We start from the raw sequence: 21,812 nt of genomic DNA, 5'->3' as shown, positions 1-21,812 counted from the left end.
TGCAAATTTAAACGAACTCTCACATCGGAATGACGTGATTATTTGCTCATTACACGAATTCGAAATTAGGGTACTTGATATTGTTACAACGAAATATATTAACTAGATAAATAGGAACACATTGTTATTAGATTTTGTAGGATTTTTATTGAAAGTCGAACATTTTTATTCAGGGTCGTGTAGGATTTTAAATCACTGGAATGTCATAGGTATATATATGCCTCAGACCTTCTTATTTTTAGAATTTCCTAAGTTTAAGGGTTGGTCTCCGCTGCGCTCCAAGTAGATATCGCACTACCTAAGAACAATAGCTTAGCTTTTTTATTACGGCAACTATTAGATGCTTGTGTGCGTGGTGTGGCATCAATGGCATCTTTTAAATTTGTAACATACGCGTCGTGTTATTTTACATTGAAATTAAAAAAAAAAGCCATTAAACTTACAGATGATATGTGATCCCAGTGTCTTTCACAAATTTTCTAGCATTATTTTTCCAAAGTTTTACTACGCAACCCGGCATTTTAGTTTCAATTATTAGCAAAGCTTAACAGTACATGTGGCACGTCAAAGTCACACATTGTTCGAGACTGGCTCGAGTATGCCCACTTGGGCGTAGTATTAGTTGCCGCACATGGTGACTACGCCTGCGGTATCTAGTTGGAGCGCAGCGGAGACCAATCCTTAATCTTAGAGAATTTAATAACACTAAAACTTATTAATTAAATAGCCTGAGGTCGGTCGCTCCATTTCCAAGTTAAGGTATATCATAAAACAATTATTTTGAATTTCGTAACACATCCAGTGGGAGGCTCCTTTGCACAGGATGCCGGCTAGAATATACGTACCACAACGGCGCCTATTTCTACCGTTAAGCAGTAATGTGTAAGCATTACTGTGTTTCGGTCTGAAGGGCGTCGTAGCTAGTAAAATTACTGGGCAATGTCTTATGTCTCAAGGTGACGAGCGCAGTTGTAGTGTCGCTCAGAATTTTTGGGGTTTTTCAAGAATCCTGAGCGGCACTGCATTGTAATAAGCAGGACGTATTAATTACCATCAGCTGGACGTCCTGCCCGTCTCGTCCCTTATTTTCATAAAAAAAAAATGTGTTGAACATTTTCTGACATCACGTTGTTAAAGCTGCCCGCAACAAAGTCAAAGTCAAATAAACTTATTCAATTAGGCTTAAATTAAGCGCTTTTGAATCGTCACTATAAATATTTATTTTAAATTACTGAAATTACCATATGCTCGGAAATAGTAGAGCTCGTGAGAAGAACATACAAGAAACTCAACGGCCACTCTTTTCAATCAAAGTATTTTACAATGGCGGTAATTTACAAAATAAATAGGTCGAAGGACTTACTAACTCGTTTAACCGAATTGTAGCCATAATAATTTTAGGTTTGTTTAATGTGTTAACATCATCATTATTACAGTATTAAGAAAATTCGGTAATGTATATATACATATACATCACATTATCTAGATTGTATTAAGAGGCAAGAGTAAAAATGTTTACTTTTTAAATTTTACTACCTAGGTAACTAGGTATCTAACTATGTTGTATTGCATAACAAACCGATTATGAGAATTAGTAAAGAATTTAACAAAGTGTGTGCTGATTTTGATATATTCTTTACAAATATAGACTTTTTAAAAATACTCTTTATAAAACTTTCTAGTTTACGTAAAATAATTTAATGTTTAACTTAAATTTCGTCATAATGTAATTTCTGTTGTGTCCACTTATTTTTTTTTTACTGTATTTGGCGAATGATGTGAACAATTTTAATAGGATCTCAGGATCATAAAAATATGCTGTACTTGTTATAATATGATAGTTTTATCTTGTTATCTGTTATTGTACCTACTTGTTAATAAATGATTAAACACCTATTAAAGCGCGAATAGCCGCAGCTCAAAGATAGTTTTAATATTGACTGCATTACATGGGGTAGTATGGGGTAATATACCATAGGATGTAAGTAATATAATACGATATAATACCAAAATAAGTCAACTATATTTGGTCATAATAAGCTTTCGTGTCAGGATTGAGGCATCATTGATTGAATAAATAGGTTATACTCCGGTTATACTGAGAAAACTCCTGTGGTTCCTCTGGTATTGCAGGGGAATGTGGGCGGCGGTGATCACTTTACGTCAGGTGAACCATTAGCTCGTTTGTCCTCTATATAGAATCGTGAATTAAATCTGTATTACCGTTTTCATCAGAGAAAGCGACATTCTTCACACATGATTCACTATGGTGAAATTTTATCGGGTGTTTATATGACAGTATTACGAATAAACAATTTTAGTATGTGAATATAAAGACAATAACTAAGTTTCACTTCAACTATATCACATATGAAAAAGTTATTGTTAAAAATACGATATCCTAGGTCGTTTTAAAGCTAAATTTTTTTTTATATGAAAATAAGGGACAAGACGACTTGGACGTTCAGTTGATAGTAATTGATAGGCCCTGCCCATTACAATGCAGTGCCGCTCATGATTCTTGAAAAACCCAAAAATTCAGAGCGGCATTGAAATTGCTCTCGTCACATTGATACATAAGATGTTAAGTCTCATTTGCCCAGTAATTTCACTAGCTACGGTGCCCTTCACACCGAAAGATGATAATGTTTACACATTACTGCTTCATGCTAGGAATAGGCACCGTTGTGGTATCCATAATTTGGAAGGAGCATCTTGTGGAAAGGAGCCTCCCACTGGTGAAATAAATCATAATTTTTTCATCGTAATCCTAGTGAAAGAAAAAGGATAAAGTCTAAATAGAATACTTTTATTCAAGTAATGATGGTTGGTTGGTTAAGAAAATTATTTAAGTTTTAAAAAACAGGTTAATTAACATAAAAACTAATTTCAAAAATGAATAAAAGTTAAATCAAAATTGATATGTGAAAAAAAAATAACTATGTCATATACTGATTAGACGTTGTTGTTAATAGTGAAAGAAGTATTTATTGTTTTTTTTTTAATGTCTGGAGTTCCCCAAGGCTGTGTGCCATCTCCTACATTGTTTCTTCCGTATATCGATACTGAGCTTCTTTGTGCGGTGTTTCCAGGATGAACGACATGGGTACCTAAAAAAAAGCGAGTGTACATTTTTAAAAGGCCATAACGCTCTTGGGATTCCTCTGGTATTGGCGTATAGGAGAATATGGGCGTCTGTGATCACTTAATAACATCTTCCATATAACAAACTTTGATAATTTATTTCAATCTGATTTAATAATAGTTATTCTGCAGTAAAATAAAATCAAATAAAATCAAAATCACTTTATTCATGTAGTTCACGGAAATGACACTGATGAATGTCAAAAAAAATATTTTTTCTTGTTGAATCTACCGCTAATAACATATTAGATGGCTTGGTTAGCTATATATATATATTATGAAAATAAGGGACAAGACGAGCAGGACGTTCAGCTGATGGTAATTGATACGCCCTGCCCATTACAATGCAGTGCCGCTCAGGATTCTTAAAACCCCCAAAAATTCTGAGTGGCACTACAACTGCGCTCGTCACCTTGACACAAGATGTTAAGTCTCATTTGCCCAGTAATTTCACTAGCTACGGCGCCCTTCAGACCGAAACATAGTAATGCTTACACATTACTGCTTTACGGCAGAAATTTAGCATTAGCCGGCATCATGTGCAAAGGAGCCTCCCACTGGTAAAATAAATTAACATTTGAGGCGCTATAGTCCTTAAAAGTAACATTTTTAAAAATCTACTTAAAATACTTCTACAAATACTACGATTCCAATTTTTTGACATGTTTATCTTCATTTCTTTATCTAAATTATCGCTGTTTCGAAAACACGATTACGAAAAAAATCTCGATAGATTTATTTTTTGAAAAATAGTCTTTTTTATTTGAATTGTTTATATTATCATAAAACTATGATAGCTCTAAACACAAAAAATATTTTATTCGATAGTTTATTAGTATTTATAAGTTTTCACTGTGGGATTTATCAATACGCTTTATGAATTATTTTATATAAATTTTTTTTCGTAATAAACCAAACGCGACGCCTTGGTTGCATGCACGCTCAAGCCAGCAGTACGCCCGTGACCACTGTCAAGGAAGGTATTGTGTTCGTGTCTCTCGGGCTCACATTACGTAAGATTTTAGCAAACAAGTTCAAAGCGGGAATCATAGTAAAAAAGTAATGATGATGCGACAGCGTATTTGTTGAAATATATAGGTAAATGTAATTCGGAAAGTACTAAAATAAAATTTACGTAATATTATTCCACGCGGGATTTTTGTATATATGTACTTTAGGGAAGTTAGATAAATCCAAAATGACCGCCGCACAAAATTATGGTTTCAGCAATATGGATATCGTGTCCGAGGTTCTCGAGGGTGCAGAGAACGATTTTAGGATCATTTTTGAAATCCAAGATGGCCGCCGCACAAAATTATGATTTCAGCAATATGGATATCGTGTCCGAGGTTCTCGAGGGTGCAGAGAACGATTTTAGGATCATTTTTGAAATCCAAGATGGCCGCCGCACAAAATTATGATTTCAGCAATATGGATATCGTGTCCGAGGTTCTCGAGGGTGCAGAGAACGATTTTGTGATCATTTTTGAAATCCAAGATGGCCGCCGCATAAAATTATGATTTCAGCAATATGGATATCACATTCGTGTTTTAATACCCCTTAGTTGCATAAATAACTATTACCTTACTATATCTTTAGTCAATATATTTAAAATATATAATACATTTATATGTAATAATTATTTTTTATCTTTCTTCTCTTAAAAACCAACGCTACATGAAAATTATTTTTAAATCAGGATAAGCTTAATTTAATTAACTCTATTTATAGAGAAGAATATTTAAATACTAATTCATTTTTACGATTTAAGAACTTTATTTCTCAGAAGAATATTACAATATTCACTCATAGAGAAAATAATATATTCTAATTACTATATAATATGTGAACCGTGAGAATATAACAATATCTATAATATATTGATTATTTTTCTTGTTTCACTATAAATATTTACAATGTAAAGTGGAAAAAAAACAAACCAGTAAACACACAAATGATGAAACACTTAAAAAGAAATAACTATACACATTATAATCTAAAGAACATTCATAAAAAAGTTACCTACACTACACTAATGAATATCAACTAAAGACACAATACTGAATACAATAATACAAGAACTTTAGTGAATTACGCCATCGAGCGGCGCAATGTGCATGCGCAGACCGTCACTATTACTATTACTACTATTTTTTTCTGAGGAAATATCAAGTTTTGCCGCGGATTATTACTAATGTATTTATTATATTTTGCATTAAAGTATAAAAATATGTTCTAAGTATACTTTTTCTTTACAGACGCCCGGAAGCTCTTTGGTGGCTACAGAATAACACCTTCATACTGCAAAGCAAGTCGAGCAGCGAAGTATAACAGAGGCAATACAATTTGCATGTTCAACCATGAATGTGCCAAAAGAGGGGGAGAAGTAGTCGGTTCTTGTATGGACGGATTCCTCTTTGGAGCATGCTGCCAGCTTAAATTAGATAGTCAATCCCACATCCCAAAAGGCCCTGGGGTTGTTATGACAAGTTATTTGGACTACCCTGATCCAGAAACAGAAACAGATGACTACGATGAACAGCTAAGTGCATGGCATAACAGTTTCAAGCCCGTTGTAACACCTGGCTATAAGCCAGCATCAGCAACTTCAACAGTTAAAAACATAGAACAGGATTTAAGTACGGAAGCGCATATGATATCTGAAGGATTAAGTCAAATAACAAATACTCTGCTAAGTACACCACCGAAAGACAACTTTGTTTACATAAAACCTAAGCCAGAAAATGTTTACACTCACAGCACCATAGATCATGGGCCAGCAGATACTGTTCTGCTCCATAAGAATGGCAGTGAAGTAATTGATATTGCAAGGCCCTCTGATTTTAACATACAGATATCATCGATGCAAACAAAACCAACAAAACCACCAACATCGACTTCGACTGCCATACCGGGTATTATAGTATCAACACATCGTCCGATTGTAAAGCCAGTTTTCAAACCCAAACCAAATAAAACAACATCAACCGAAAATTACGTCATGGTTTCAACAGTGACAAAAGAAACCCAAAAACTGCCAGAGCTATCTTCAATTGACAGCATTATACAAATGCTTAACGAGAGCACGACAAGCATGAAGCAAGATATTAGTTCACCGTCAACGTTTGACATTATGGAAACTAAATCATCGCCAATTCCAACAACTGTGAACCCAGTATCATACAGCAGTGGTTATCCCACTCAATATTTATCTACTGGTCATTATGTAACGTTAAAGCCATCATCCATATCAACTACAATTGGATACTCTCAAAGACCAGCTATAACTAAAAAACCCTCCTATTCTACTTCTAATAGCATACCATATGAAAAACCAACAAAGAAACCGTACAAACCAAAACCGGTTCAATCAACAAGTTCAGATATAGAAGCTTTTAATAAATACCCGACAGATCCAAATGATTTTGGTCAAACTATAACAACATTTAGCTACGTTAGTTCTACGACAACTAGGAAACCTACTACAACAAAGCCTAGAAAGCCTCCTTCAACTAGCTACGTAACAGGTTCAAGTCCTTTAAGAAGACCAACCAAACCGCCTAGTAACGAAGTACCTGAATTTGATTCTTCCGTCGATACATTTTCTAGTGTCACTCCAACAGTTATAGTTCTAAGCAGCCTTCAAACTTCAAAACCAACTAAAGAACCAGAATTTGTAGAGATTTCTCAAGAGCCTTTCAAGAAGCCTATCAGTCAAATAACTGTTAATAATCATATTGAATCTACCAACAATATATTTATGGGTAAACCGCCGCAACAATACGAAAGACCGTCATCTCCTACTGTGGTTATTACTCCAAAACCATCCCCAAGTACCACACCATATCGTACTACTCCAAAACCATCTCCAAGTACAACTCCTTATCGTACTACTCCAAAACCAACTAGTTCTGTACCAAACTTCGAATTGTATGCTGAAACAACTACATATAAACAAGAACTTCAAACATCTCCAGATGACTTAATAAACTTCCCACCAGTAAGAAATCCAATGTTAAATGCAACTGGTTCAAACCCAGGTCTCTATAATACAAGCGTTGCGATGTCTGATAATGATTTAGACTTTCACGACATTGATTTCTCAACACCAACATGGCAAGAGAATGATAAGTTAAACGAAAAAATGAATTTATTCGTTAACAAAATTGTGGGAAGCTTACAAGGAACGTTCCAAGAGTTGCATGATATAGTAATTCTTGATAGAAAACCGAACATAACAAAAACGACAACTGCCAAGCCGCCTAAAAAGACAGTAGCTACTAAAAAGCCAATAACAACGACAAGAAAACCGATCAGATTGACTACTTCTAAGAAGCCTCCAGTAAGAACGACTAAGAAACCGGTTCGGTTGACAACATTGGCTAGAAGGACCACGACACAGCCTCCGACGACAACACCAACTACCACTACTACCACGACAACAACAAAAAAACCGGTAGGAAATAATTTTTTGTCCTTAATATATTTGATGTAGTATATGTTTAATTTTGGTTTTTTGGCAATGATCATTCATTTAAGTTCCTATATCCACTATCTGGGGCCGAGGGCAGTGCATCTCCGATCGCGATGATCGGTCGTGAGCTTCTCGCTTGATTTCACTCTAGGTCTTTCCAATGTATTGTTTGCTTTGGACGGCAATGTTTGCGTTTTCCCAGAGGGTTCCAGTCTAACGCTTGCCCCGGTACATAGTATGATTCGTTTCGGAGTGTGTTGCCTATCCAGCTCCATTTTCAGCGTTTTAAGCTGTTGGTCGATTGGTACTTACTGACAGCGTGGCCAAAGATGATCGTTTGTAATTTTGTCGGGCCAATGGTTTATCGTAAGCCTGAAGTTGATGAAAGATGGACTTTGTGACCTTCCACGTCTCACACCCATATAGCAATTCGGTCTTCACGATGGACCGGTATTTCTTGACTCTCCGTGTCAGTTTCCGTGATCGCTTTACGTTTATAAGCCGTGCAAAGGTTGCTCGTGCTTTGGCAATCATATATGAAAAAAAAAATAACACGGTTTCCGCGTGGAATCATGGAATAGACCCTAATCGCTGGACGCAGAAGCAGAACACGGGAAGACAGAAAGATGGATCTTTCGGTGTACTAACAAAGGAATTGCGTACTCGCGTGACGTGATGTATGCGCAGTTCATTTTTTATAGATAATTACTTCAAAAAATTAAATTTATTACGTAGAACGAATTTCGATAATCGAGTATGATCCTTTAGTCCAAAGTTTGTCCTTAAGTTAAGATCCAGTGTCTAGTCAGTGTCATACTATATGACCTATCGCAGACAATAATCACTTGAAGGTAGGTTATATAATACTTACAAACAACGTTTATCAACAAATAATCTTTATATGTTAGATAAGAAAACCGGTAAATATTCGAGTTTCAAGAAAATTGTTTTAAACATCTGAACTGTGCTATTTTTAATTTCATCTAAAAACCAAAAGTTTCAAATAAATACAAAATATTAATAGAATAAGCCGGTTTGGAGCGGTTTTATGTCGCTGTTTCATTTGGCAGCTCTAATTTTATTTTAAATGACATTTATCTTATATTTATTAAGAATGCCTTACGCAATGAGCGTCAAGTTTCACGAAATAAAAGGAAAATATCGGTTTAAGCCAGTAATAATCGTTAAATCTGAGACCGGTTCCAAGTCATGTATCCAACTATCTAGGATGTACTATTTATGGTAGAACGATGAAATAATATTGTATGAAAGCTATGTTTGGAGTCCATGAAGCTTCGAGTTTTTAAAGCCTCGTTACAATGACGTTCTATAGAACATCATTGCCTTGTTATGAATTATTTTTGATGTCGATTAAATCAAACCCACGACTATGGAAACAATTGGTTCTTTGTGAGAAAAGAAACGGCGAAGGAAACTCTCCTGGATTTTTTTTTAAATTAAAAGATATACAAGTAGGATATCGATAAATTTAAAAGCAAAAAATACGCCAATTAAATAAATATCTATATCTATTTCTCTGATTGTACAGATTGACCACGAATTTTTAGATAGTACCAAAATATTGGGAAGTTTCTTTGCTCAGCGGCGCATTTTTCTGCAGTTAAGCAGTAATGTGCAAAAAAATAGAAATATAAGATTTACTTAATCGTCATGTCATCTACATCAGTTCGTATAAGGACTTTGACATGGGGAGAAGAACTGATAAGAAACTATATATAAGAAGATAGTAATATTATACAATTTTAGGTGGAAATAGCGTACAAACAGACAAGAGCCATGCATCATTATCTTCTATACTATAGCAAGCCTTCTTTGTTATAGAAGGTTATTGTTGTGTGTTTCGTTTTGAAGGTCGCTGTAGCTAATGAAATTAATAGGCTTGTGAAAATTTCCATCTTATGTCGCAAATTGACGAGCACCATTGCGAAGACGCTCAGAATTACGGTTTGAATGGATATCTCTGAGCGGCACTGCGTTTTACGTCCAAACCTGAATTGACGTATAATAAACAAATAGACTCCCAATCGCTTTTAAAAGGTCGTCAAAAAATGTCCGAGTGGCGTTGTATATAAGTATACATTAACTTTATATATAGATAACATTAAAACTTGCATTTAAAATTACATCTTCTTTCGTGGCAAGAATGTTCGAAGTATACGCTTAATAGACGTAGTAACGCTACGACATGTGCCAGACGAATGCGAACACGAGGCAATAGCGTGATAATATAGCCTATCTGGTAGTTGTATAAGAATGAGAGCTATAGTTTAAAAATGAACTTTTTTTAATTAGCCCCCGCAACCCTTTTATCGGTGAAATTTCGTATGTTCCGTTCTTTATAGCTACTCGAAGTAATGAATCTACTTACCGAATTAAACTCTTTGCGGGTGAAATTTCGTAAAATCCGTTCTTAGCCAACCTTTACTCGATGTAAGGAATATACTTACCAAATTTAAAATCTCTGAGCCTTATTTATTTCGGTAGTTCCAGAGATATCGTGATGAATACATAGATGGAAATCTCTTATCTTATAGTAATAAAACCGTATATAAACGGCACTAAAAGCAGATATAAAAAAGCAGGCATTAATTAATCAAATTGGTTCCCAGTCCATAGATGGTTCAAACCAATTTGGTCCTTTGCCTGTTATAACATTGTTTTCAGGTGACCAGCACAAAGCGCCCAAAACCAACGAAGAAAGTTACCACCACTACCGTCGCGACTTCAACGGCTACTGAACTATCTGATGAAGTTACCACCGAGGAATTTGTTAATCAGAGCATCGACTACAACGATAAAAACTGTAAGCTTATTTATACAAAATATTACAATACATTCCACCTGTTTCCGAGATATACCTAAATAGACATAGATGACTTTTTATGATGATTATTTTTATGATCGCTTTAGATGACGATAAATTTAGCTCACGTAAAAAGTACCTTTTTCTATTTATGATGCATAACGTGAAATTTTCCTGACAACTCGGCTTAAATTTAGTCTACGCAGTCATTGATTTCGTCTAGAAGTAGTTTGTATGCTACGATCTTGTCTGTGTATAGTGAGGCAAGCTTGTCCTCCATGTAACTCTGCCATACTACCAGTAATGCAGCAACCTGTCCAAAGTTGACTTATTATTAGGTGCAATTACCATCATAGCTTTACCAAGAAACAGCTTCCAACAATCCCGTAGCTGTGATTATTTTTTATCAGAACCAATGACGTCTTCTCCTGACGAAAAGTAGTATCAATCGAAATTTTCAAACTATTCCGTTTTCAAATGAAGAATACTACATAGAACCCATTAGAATTACAAACAGGAAGTGTAACTGTTGTTAACTACCAAAAACGTGCTTGATCCCGGTTTACACACTATTGTGTTAACTTTTTTTTTGAATTTTAAACTCAATTGGAATTCTTATTTACATAATATTTATGGTTAATTATATTTTTTCTTTTTATGGAATAGGTGGACAAACGAGCGTACGGGTTACCTTGTGTTAAGTGATCACCGCCGCCCACATTCTCTTGCAACACCAGAGGAATCACAAGAGCGTTGCCGGCCTTTAAGGAAGGTGTATGTGCTTTTTTTGAAGGTACCCATGTCGTATCGTCCCGGAAAAACCGCACAAGGAAGCTCTTTCCACAGCTTTGTAGTACGTGGAAGAAAGCTCCTTGAAAACCGCACTGTGGAGGACCACCACACAGATGGTGGAGATGATATCCTAACTTGTGGCGTATCGTGCGAAGGTCAAATTCGGCGGCAGGAATCAGGTTAAACAGCTCTTCGGAACACTCCCCGTGATAAATGCGGTAGAAGACACACAATGAAGCGACGTCTCTACGCAACGCCAAGTGATCCAGCCGTTCACAGAGCACTGGGTCCCCGACAATTCGAGCTGCTCTGCGTTGCACGCGGTCAAATGGATCTAGCTGATACTGGGGTGCGCCAGACCAGAGATGACAGCAATACTCCATGTGTGGCCGGACCTGCGCTTTGTAGATCGCTAGAACGTGGGCTGGCTTGAAGTATTGCCGTGCTCTATTTATGACGCCCAGTTTCTTCGAAGCCAATTTGGCTGTGCTCTGCAGATGGCCGCGGAATTGGCAATCGCTTGAGATATCGAGACCCAGTATTCCGATTCCGAATTATGGATCAGTATACAGAGTTAGAATGCAGATACAGCTTTGGTTCAGGGACTAAAACTGTATCTTAAATATTATTATTATAACATTGCATATAAACGAAGATCAAAATTGTTTGAACCAGTATATTTTTCATACTTATATTCAAACTAGAAGTGTTTCTTCCAGTGTGTGGAGTCAGGCCCTTGGTGAAATCAGGTCGTATTGTCGGCGGCAAGAACGCAAGGTTTGGAGAGTGGCCATGGCAGGTGCTGGTCAGAGAGTCTACTTGGCTAGGTCTCTTCACGAAGAACAAATGTGGAGGAGTTCTTATTACCAGTCGATATGTAACTACGGCAGCACATTGTCAACCAGGGTATTTATTTATTTAATTATTACATATCAACGTTATTGTATTATCAAGTGGTGTACTTGTTAATACTGGAAGAAATATTTTTTGGTGTTTAATAAGCCAAGACTGCTTATTATGTAAAAATATAAATCAATAAAGTTAGATATGATTTTAAATAGAAAGTAAAGAATTCTTGATATATTTAGGTTGTGGCGATGACATATAAAAGTTTTTTTTTAATTCTTGAGACATTTTCTCCTTGGAACTACCTATAGAGTAGTGGTGTTGTAATGGTAACTCTTGCAGTTGTGAGCGCAATTACTGAGCTTCTAATTATTTTGTTTGAATGTATGGTAAAGTTTTATCTTCCAATATCAATTCATTTTCATTTCATTTCATTAAGACTTTTTAAAGAATAAATTTTGGATTGCCCAATAATCTTGATCAGCACCGGATTGTAATGACATCAGGCCCGCTTGATTTATAAATGTCCTAGGTGGAAGGCACCTTGCACGGCGATCTGCTGGAACTTTAAAACCGGTATGTATGAGTTGCACCGCAGAATATGCGTTGGTGGGGCGATATTAGCTGTAAGATTTTTCACTACAATGCTACAATTGCAGTAGCTAATGGAGAGCACTTCACCATACCACTTTACACAATATTAACGCGTTTAGCTCATAATTTTTAACCGACTTCAAAAAAGGTTCTCAATTTGTTGGTATCTTTTTTTATGTTTGTTACCTCAGAACCTTTGACTATGTGAACCGATTTTAATAATTCTTTTTTTAATTAAAAGCTGGTGCTTCCCGTGTCCCATTTGTGCATGCGACTAAAGCACATTTGCATTATGCACATCTCATCAACTATGTATACAGTTACAAACCTACCTTGGCTGACACCGATTCCAAAAATAACAATAATCATAACTAGAATTAGATTGTATAAAAATACGCAATCATTTTTATACGTTTATTAGTGCATATTATATCTATTATTTTGAAATAGTGTTTTTGAAGTCGGTTGTTTTTTTGTTAATTTTTTTTTATGGTGATAAAACACGTGCTTTTACATACAAATACCACAATTGTTATAATTAAAATGTAACTCCACATTAGATTTTTATAAGATAAATTATTGACAAACTCCTTGGTCTTTAAGCGAACCTGCCGAAACAATTCACCCTCATGATTTTCTACCGTTTATAATTCCAGATTCCTTGCATCTTTAGTGGCGGTATTTGGTGAGAACGATATTTCTGGAGACGTTGAACCAAGAAGACCAGTCGCGAAGAATGTGCGCAGAGTGATTGTACACAGGCAGTATGATGCTGCGACCTTCGAGAATGATCTGGCTCTTCTAGAATTGGATTCACCTGTCAAATTTGATGCGCATATTGGTGAGTATTTACATTTTCGTTTGCAATATGTGTGTATATAAATATTCGTGGTTGGAGCCTCCTTTTATGCATTCTTAAGCCGGACTTCGCATAAAATTCTGAGTATCTCTATTATTTCTTTATAAGATGGTAAGTTTTGTGTGAAATTAGTTATTTTGGTTTACTCTCTTATATCAATGTTTTTCATTCTATGTATTTATTAATATTATGCATACTCCTCTCCTTGCCTTTCAAGTGTTTTAATAATAAGAGAAAACAACAATAACTAAGGTCACTTATGCTATAAGAAACCTTAAATGGCACTGGACGGGACAAACCCTTCGGTTACAGACAAATGGAGTAAATACATCACAGACTGGTCCCCCAGAAATCTCCCCAGGAACCACAATAAACGTAGATCGTCAGAAATTATACTCTCTAGATAAAGGTATATATTATTATTATATTATCAAGTGCAGTGTGGCGGAACCTATTATATTGGAGGTTTGTAGGGGGGCAGGTGTTGTTGAGATTTATGGGAGATGTGTGGGATATCATATGTAAGCTTTGTGTGTGTGTAAGTGATTGATAAATTTTGAGGGTGAGAATGAGGGTTGAGCTGTCAGGTTGTGTGTGTTTGCGTTGAAAAGAGTGAACTTTTATATGTGTGCTCATTTGTGTGTGTATAATATTTTTGTGATATTTGTGTGTGTGTGTTTATTTTTTTTTATTTCAGCTGCAGCTTTTGACATGGACGAATGCAATTGCGCAAGGATTTTATACTTTTTCAGATTATCATTATCAGCCTATAGCTGCTTTAGAAAACGTTGATTTGCGATAACGACGCCTATTTCTGCCGTGAAGCACTAATGTGTAGACATTACTGTGTTTCGATCTAAAGAAGTAGCTAGTGAAATTACTGGGCAAATGAGACTCAACATCTTATGTGTCAAGGTGACGAGTTATGTGTTTTTCAAGAATCCTGAGCTACTGCATTGTACTGGGTAGGGCGTATCAATTACCATGAGCTGAATGTCCTGCTCGTCTCGTCGCTTATTTTCATAAAAAATAAAATAAAAACATGGACAAGACAGATTTGACTAGTAGCGTGACTCCGGTCTGTGGACATTGGCATTAGTGTTCAATTGTCATAATATGGTGCCTCAAGTGCTCGTTTTTCCTCCTTCCTAAAATTCAGGAGATCTTGACTTGCCAAATTCTGGCACGAGACTACAATTTGGCGAGTCAGCATCTACTGAGGATGCCTAGAGCAGCAGAATTTATACTCAATATAACTCAATAAATTGGATAATTATGGTCTTCCGCAAAATAACGCCTAATTCAATAAAAAAATCTCTTTCCTTAAAAATCTAATATTTGCCAACCGTTGTGAGTGACGTCAACATTTCAAGTAACTGCTAGAGAAATGTGTCGAAAATTAATTTATTTTGTATTTAAGCATATATACCTGTAACGTTTTGACGACGTAAACAAACGATATTTTCCTTCAGTACCAATATGCATGCCTCCTGATGATGGAGACTTTACTGGAAGAGTGGCGACTGTGACTGGCTGGGGGAGGCTCAAGTATGGCGGTGGAGTACCAGCTGTTCTGCAGGAAGTTCAGGTAAGTGCATATTTTGGAGTTGTCCATACTATTTTGATACTGACAGATATCGATTTTTGTGCACAAGTGCATTAACGTATCTACTCATAAATGTATCTATATTAAGGCAAAGAAAATGAGAGCCAAACACAATAAAAAGTTCAGAGATAGAATTTGTTATTTTATAATATTTACTTTAATTTATATGCCACATGTGTTTTTAAGTCATAAAAGATATTAAAATTTAAATTAAAGTACGGTAAGGTTATTTAATTATTTAAAAAAATATATGTTACAAAATTAATTTAATAGTAGGCTGTCTAGAGCCCAAGCAATATCAATATCGTAAGATTTAAAAAAAAACGGCGCGAAGCATGATCTGTTTTTCGTGCGTTCATTAATTTCTTCAAATTTGCTAAAATTGTTTATCTACACCCATGCTTTAAATCCTCTATTAAAGATTCTGAAACATTTAGCTTATTGCCAACATTAAAACACCCAATGTCGTAATAACCATTACATCATCCAAACGAGTGTTGTAATGTTGTACTGAATTTCATAACAACACTCCTTGTTTTTTTTTTCGATCCCTTCATGCACAAAGAGTTTCAACAAACAGCCACATTCTTATTGCTCGATGCGTGGTATCTGTATGAATTTCAAAAAAAGAACATTTTCGTTTACGCGCGTTCCACACTACCAGAACATGGCGCGCCGTAAAAAAAAAAGTAGGTTATTCGAAACTCCGCCATTTTTCTTGAAAAAATGAGCGATTCAAGTTTTGACAGCAGAGCGCCGGATATTTTAAACACTGCAAATTAACATTACAGCAACATAACATAATATTCAAGTGAATTTTAATAATTACTATATTTTAAATTACTATTATTTCATTAATACTTAGTTTATTTGTATATAATCAGTAAGGGATGATATTAGGTTACTACTAGGGTTGGCTGTTTTAATGTTAGCAGTAAGCTAACTGTTTCAGAATATTTTAGAGGATTCATATTCTGGGTGTAGATAAAGTCTTGTATGCAACTGTTGATAATTAGGTATTAAAACACTCATGTGATACTATTATCACTCACTAAACCCACATTCGTGTTTTAATACCCCTTATTACACAACAGTTGCATAAATAACTATAAAAAGATCCATGTTATAACATAGTATACTACTGTTTTATTTCCTCGCAATCGAAATGAAAAGCAGAGTTTATAACTCGTACAACAAAACCATTTTATACTCGACATTACTATCAGTGCTAAGTCTCGGATAAAAATGGTTCGTTTTGTGCACTCGTTTATCTATAATCTACAATATTTTTTATTGATAAACGCATTTTTTCTAGATATTTTGACTTAATGCTACTCACATAATATTAAAAGTTTATGCAAACAAAACAAATCTTATAACTATATTTACAATACTATGACTACATAAAATTAAAACTATCATTACGTGGAAGCGTACCAAGAATACTGGCAGCATTTCCGAGTTGGAGGCCGTTGACTGAAATAGCTGCCAGCGCTTGGATTTCCAGTAGCCTTAATAGCCCAAATTGTAGGTATAAAAATAATAATATAATTATTTTTTGACTGTATTATTTTATTTAGAATATTGGGAGGCAGTAAGTGTTGAGATTTATGGGTAATGTTTTGGGTGTGTGTTTGTGTATAAAATTCTTGTGAACTTTTTATTTGAGCTGCAGCTTTTACCCCAGCTCTCTAATAGCCATGGCATTAAATAATAATATTAATTTCCAGGTACCAGTAATAGAAAACAGCGCCTGCCAAGAGATGTTCCAGACAGCTGGCCACAGCAAAAGAATACTCAACTCCTTCATCTGCGCTGGATACGCCAACGGGCAAAAGGATTCTTGTGAAGTAAGTATAAGTCTTTGATAAGCCAGTATAATAATAAAATAAATATCAAATAAAATAATTTCAACCGGAAGACGTCCACTTCTGGACAAAGGCGTACCCCAAAGATCGCTATGACAATCGGTCCTGTGCTGCCCTCATTCAAACTATTTCGGCTATCTTGACCAGATTATCGGTCCATCTTGTGGGGGGTCTACCAGCTCTACGTCTTCCGGTATATGGTCGCCATTCGAGGACTTAACTGCCCTAACGGCCACCTGTCCGTCGTGCTATGTGCCCTACCTACTGCCACTTCAGTTTCGCAAACATCTGGGCTATGTCGTTGACTTTGGTTCTCCTACGGATTTCTTCATTTCTGATTCGATCTCGCAGGGAAACTCCGAGCATAGCAATAACAATAACTCCGTTCATTCATAAGTTACCTACATACAATAATTCTGAAACAAATTTTGAAACATATCAAAAAAGATTTAAAGATAAAACACAAAGACATTTCATATAACTTCTACAAACATCTGGTCAGCTCCGGTCTGGCACACCACAGTATCAGCTTGAACCATTTGACCGCGTGCAACACAGAGCAGCTCGAATTGTCGGTGACCCAGAACTTTGTGAACGACTCAATCTCTTGCGTTGCGTAGAGACGAGTCGATTTATTGTATCTTCTATCGCATCTGTCACGGGGAGTGGTCCGAAGAGCTCTTTCACTTGATTCCTGATTCCGAATTCCGCAAATTTCATGAATTTTTAACCCCTCCCCCGTCCTTTTCACAGCTGATCACATTTCTGACAACGACGGGACCCGTCATATATTTTTCCATTCTACATTTAGTTTATGAAATTAAACAGCACTGTTCCGTAATTGTTTTTTATTCCATTTTAATTCAGTTTTCTTTGTAATTCTTCAATTTTAGTATCCACTGCACTTTCAACAATTTTTTTGTTATTATCTATATGTCTCATATAATTTACGGTAAATATTACTTAAATTACTTTTTTTTTCATTTTGAGAGTGTGTTGAAATCAACAAAATATAAATCAAAGGATTTATATTTTGAAACAATGTTACACCTCTTAGGCCCCATCCCCTTAACGTGTGACTTTATTTATGCATGGCCCCTAAATAGTTTTATTATTACTTATATTTTTATTTGAAATAACTCTTGACGTGATATATTACTAAATTGGCCAAATGTTTCATTTCAGGGTGATAGTGGTGGTCCTTTGGTGTTACAACGCGACGACGGTCGCTGGCAACTCGTGGGGACAGTCTCCCATGGAATCAAATGCGCAGCTCCCTTCCTACCTGGAGTTTACATGAGAACCACCTTTTACAAGCCCTGGCTGAAGACAATTACAGGAGTCAAATAGACCATAAAATAGTATATTTATATTTATACGTTTTAACTCTCTTTCTCTGAATTCCCATTATTCTTCCTATATCTGGGATTTATTCGTATTATCTCTTTTTCCCCTAACCATATCTGGGAATTTAGTTGCATATACTTCTATAATTTGCGAATGAAAATCCTAGCCGTATCTTTGAGATTATTGTTATCATGACTTTAATTCTAAATGAACAATTATGTGGTCAATTCATACAAAGGTTTACCACAAACGAAGAAAAGCAATTGTGCGGTTTTATGAAACCATGATACAAGTGAAAGTTTTTTTCGCAAAATGATATATTAATATCAGCATAATAATCTAAAAAAAAAACAAATTTATAAAAATTATGATTTACATTTACGATTCATAAAAAAGTATAATATGATTAAAAAATCTTTTGAAAATAGAAGATACACATCAATTTAATCAAATGAATAAGGCATAGTAGTCTTTATTTATTTATAGGGGATTTATTTACCATAATAAGGCAAATTATTTTATTTATAGTCACATATCATCTATTTGATTTCGTACAGATAAGCTATGTAGACTAACTAGTGTTTCGTTATGTTTACATAATCAAATACTAGTTTAAAAATTAATTTTAAAGTAAAAGAAGATATGAAAGAAAACAAAAATGAAAAATATCGTATAATGCGACGTGATGTATTGTACACTATTTATTTCAATTAATTTTGCAGTAAAAGAAACGAGATATAATTTAAAGAATAGTAAAACAAAGATATATTGCCACAAACAAATATAATGCAACGAGATGAGATAATGTGCATAATATTAATCACTTTCAGTAACGTCAATAATTGACGAAAAAAATAAAGAAGTAAAAGAAATGAGATAGGATTAAAAGAACACTAAAAGAAAGATAATGTATGATGTGGAGTTATATAATATTCATAATATTATTATACATTATGAGTTGCTTCAATTAATTTTACAGTGAAAGAAACGAGATTAAAACAATTGGAAAATGACGATAATTCTTAGAGCACTTTATTGTACATTGATGTTTGATGATTGTTTTTTTATGTTTCGCATTACTGAGCATATCTTCTTGTGTTATTATGATATAAGATATATTTAGTTTAAAATAACCTATAAAATTATTACGTATATTGAATATGTTAAGATAATGTATTCAAATAGTTTTCTTTAGATTGATAAAACAATTTAACGATTGAAATGAAATAAGATGCGATAATTTTGTAAAATATTTTGTTGATAATGAGATTCTATACAAGCATTTCATAAAATAATTAAACAAAAATACTATTAAATGTACTTCAAATCTTTAAGTATTAAAATTTATAAATTTAAGTCATTCGTTGTAAATATTGTATTTGTTGGGGTATTAGCTAGTAAATGGAGAATTTCTTGTATGAAATTTAGTCTCTCTAATATTTATAAATCTAATATTATATAAATATAATATATTTTTTTAAATATAAACAAGATATCGTTATCTTTAAGAAACTAGGAGATAAGGAGGTATAAAATAATGAATTTTTAAGGAAAATTAATTATAATTCTTAAAAAAAATATTTGTTACGGACGGTTAAAGTAAAGAACGTTTTGTTCGTTTGCAAATATAAGCTTAATTGAAATACTTATTCTTTAATGTTTCATTATGTTTTACGAAACCAAATTTAGAGGCTAAATTATGATGGAGATCTTCAAACTAGTGATGATCCTTTTTCTTGACTCTCATACTTGCAAATTTGTTTTATTGTGAATTTAAAATTTCAAAAAACATACGACGTAATCTTTGAGATATTTTGTATAATGTATATACTTAAAATGTACTAGTGTATATATGACAGCCCGGTAATAGGTATTCAATTTAATATTCAAAGTACTAAGCAGCTAATTCCATTAGTGGGTGACTGTTTACGCCTTGTCAATCAAAATCGGTTACAGTAACAATAAATTCGTTTTCCTTTTCAATCTTGCTGTTAGAGATCTCTCTCTCACACGCTTTGTTCGTCTATACGCTAGTATATTGGAAGTCTATGGTGTAATTGTCGCGCGTTGGAACATTGATGGAACCCTGTCATATGTATCTGCGTGAAGACAGTATGTAACGTCTCTCTTTATGTGCCTCTCCAATTTAGGTTAACCGTCAGGTCAGTGGTTTTGTCCTGTTTTATGCCACGCGAAACGGGTCTACAATTCTATTGACGTTAATTGTCCATTCCCGGATGCTTCGGAGCCATAATTTATTTCCAGCGCTTTGGTGACCCTTTATTTTGCCTATCATCAAACGCTGTTAAGGTTGGTGTCATTTATGGAGAGACATGGCCCAGTTATGCTACTTTTATCATTTGACAGTCTGCAACCGTTTCTACTGTCACATTGAGTGGTCTAAGATCATTGCGTTCATTTTTCACTTCATTTAAGTTCATTAAACCTCTAGCTAGGGCATCTAGAATGCGCCTCCATCGCGATCAGTCTTGAGCGTCTCTCTTGATTTCACTCCAGGTCTTTCCGATGTCTTTCGCTTCATCAGTGACAGTCCGCCAACAGGTTTGCTCTGGGACCCGGGCCTGTTTGCGTTTTCCTTGAGGATTCCAGTCTAGGGCTTGCCTCGATATATGGTTGAGATCCCTCCGGAGTATGTAGCCATTGCATTCCTAGTCCACTTATCAACGGCTAATGACTTGCAAACCAGAATTGGAAGGCTTCTTTTCCAAATATGTCGGCCAGATCCATCTGGTATCCATACAACAGCAGTGCTCTTTTCCAAGCAGTACTGTGCAAAAGCTTGAAAATGGTAGTCACATGGAAACATATTCAAATCAACAGGCACTGCTACTAAGACTGAGATCTATAGAGTTTACTTAGACATTGCTCAGACTTACCTAGCGAGATAAGTGTAAGTCCATATTTATAAACATTGCTTACGATTGTGCCTGCGGGGTGCATGATAAGCTTAAGTCTACCATAACGACGACTTAGGCACACCTCAGACTATAAGCCGATCAAAAAATAGATCAAAAATACCTTGCGTCATCACTGCTGTTGTTCGACGTTTTAAAATTCCCGTATAATACACGCATCTAAGTCTAAAAGTTTGCTGTTACCCGTAGCTGTCACGCATTTAAAATGCGTTCCATTTCTCATACCAAATAAGTTAACAAGACCGCATATCGCATAAATCTTTCATCAATTTCCATTTATTACAATAAAACTAATAATCAATTAAGTTTTGTATGAAACGCGCCTTTAACCTTTTCTATTAGGCTATCTTAGCTTGATATAATCTCAGCTGTCAAATGACTATAAATACCAAATCAAAGTTTACGCCAAGCGTGAACTCAGCTGACTTTTACGTAAGTAAAGGCTGAGCAAAGTCTAAGTAAGCTCTAGTCTTATAGATCTCAGTCTGAGACTTAACAGCGTATATCAAGATGACAGACAT

At 35.0% G+C, this 21,812-nt stretch overlaps 1 protein-coding gene across 1 annotated transcript in view; it reads left to right on the top strand.

Moving 5' to 3' along the window:
- LOC126968298 (serine protease filzig) overlaps positions 1-20,165 on the top strand; it is a 48,850-nt gene extending 28,685 nt beyond the window's left edge. The window contains exons 2-8 of the mRNA XM_050813211.1: positions 5,404-7,601; positions 10,305-10,443; positions 11,955-12,141; positions 13,332-13,516; positions 15,007-15,122; positions 16,871-16,990; positions 18,194-20,165. Of these exons, the coding sequence (XP_050669168.1) occupies positions 5,404-7,601; positions 10,305-10,443; positions 11,955-12,141; positions 13,332-13,516; positions 15,007-15,122; positions 16,871-16,990; positions 18,194-18,358 (3,110 nt within the window). The 3' untranslated portion in view covers positions 18,359-20,165. The remainder of the gene's footprint in view (positions 1-5,403; positions 7,602-10,304; positions 10,444-11,954; positions 12,142-13,331; positions 13,517-15,006; positions 15,123-16,870; positions 16,991-18,193) is intronic.
- The last annotated feature ends 1,647 nt before the right edge of the window (positions 20,166-21,812 follow it).

The sequence above is a fragment of the Leptidea sinapis genome, chromosome 15, assembly GCF_905404315.1.
Source record: "Leptidea sinapis chromosome 15, ilLepSina1.1, whole genome shotgun sequence".
NCBI lineage: Eukaryota > Metazoa > Arthropoda > Insecta > Lepidoptera > Pieridae > Leptidea > Leptidea sinapis.
The sequence above is the reverse complement of the archived record's forward strand: the minus strand, read 5'-3'. Positions and strand labels throughout refer to the sequence as shown.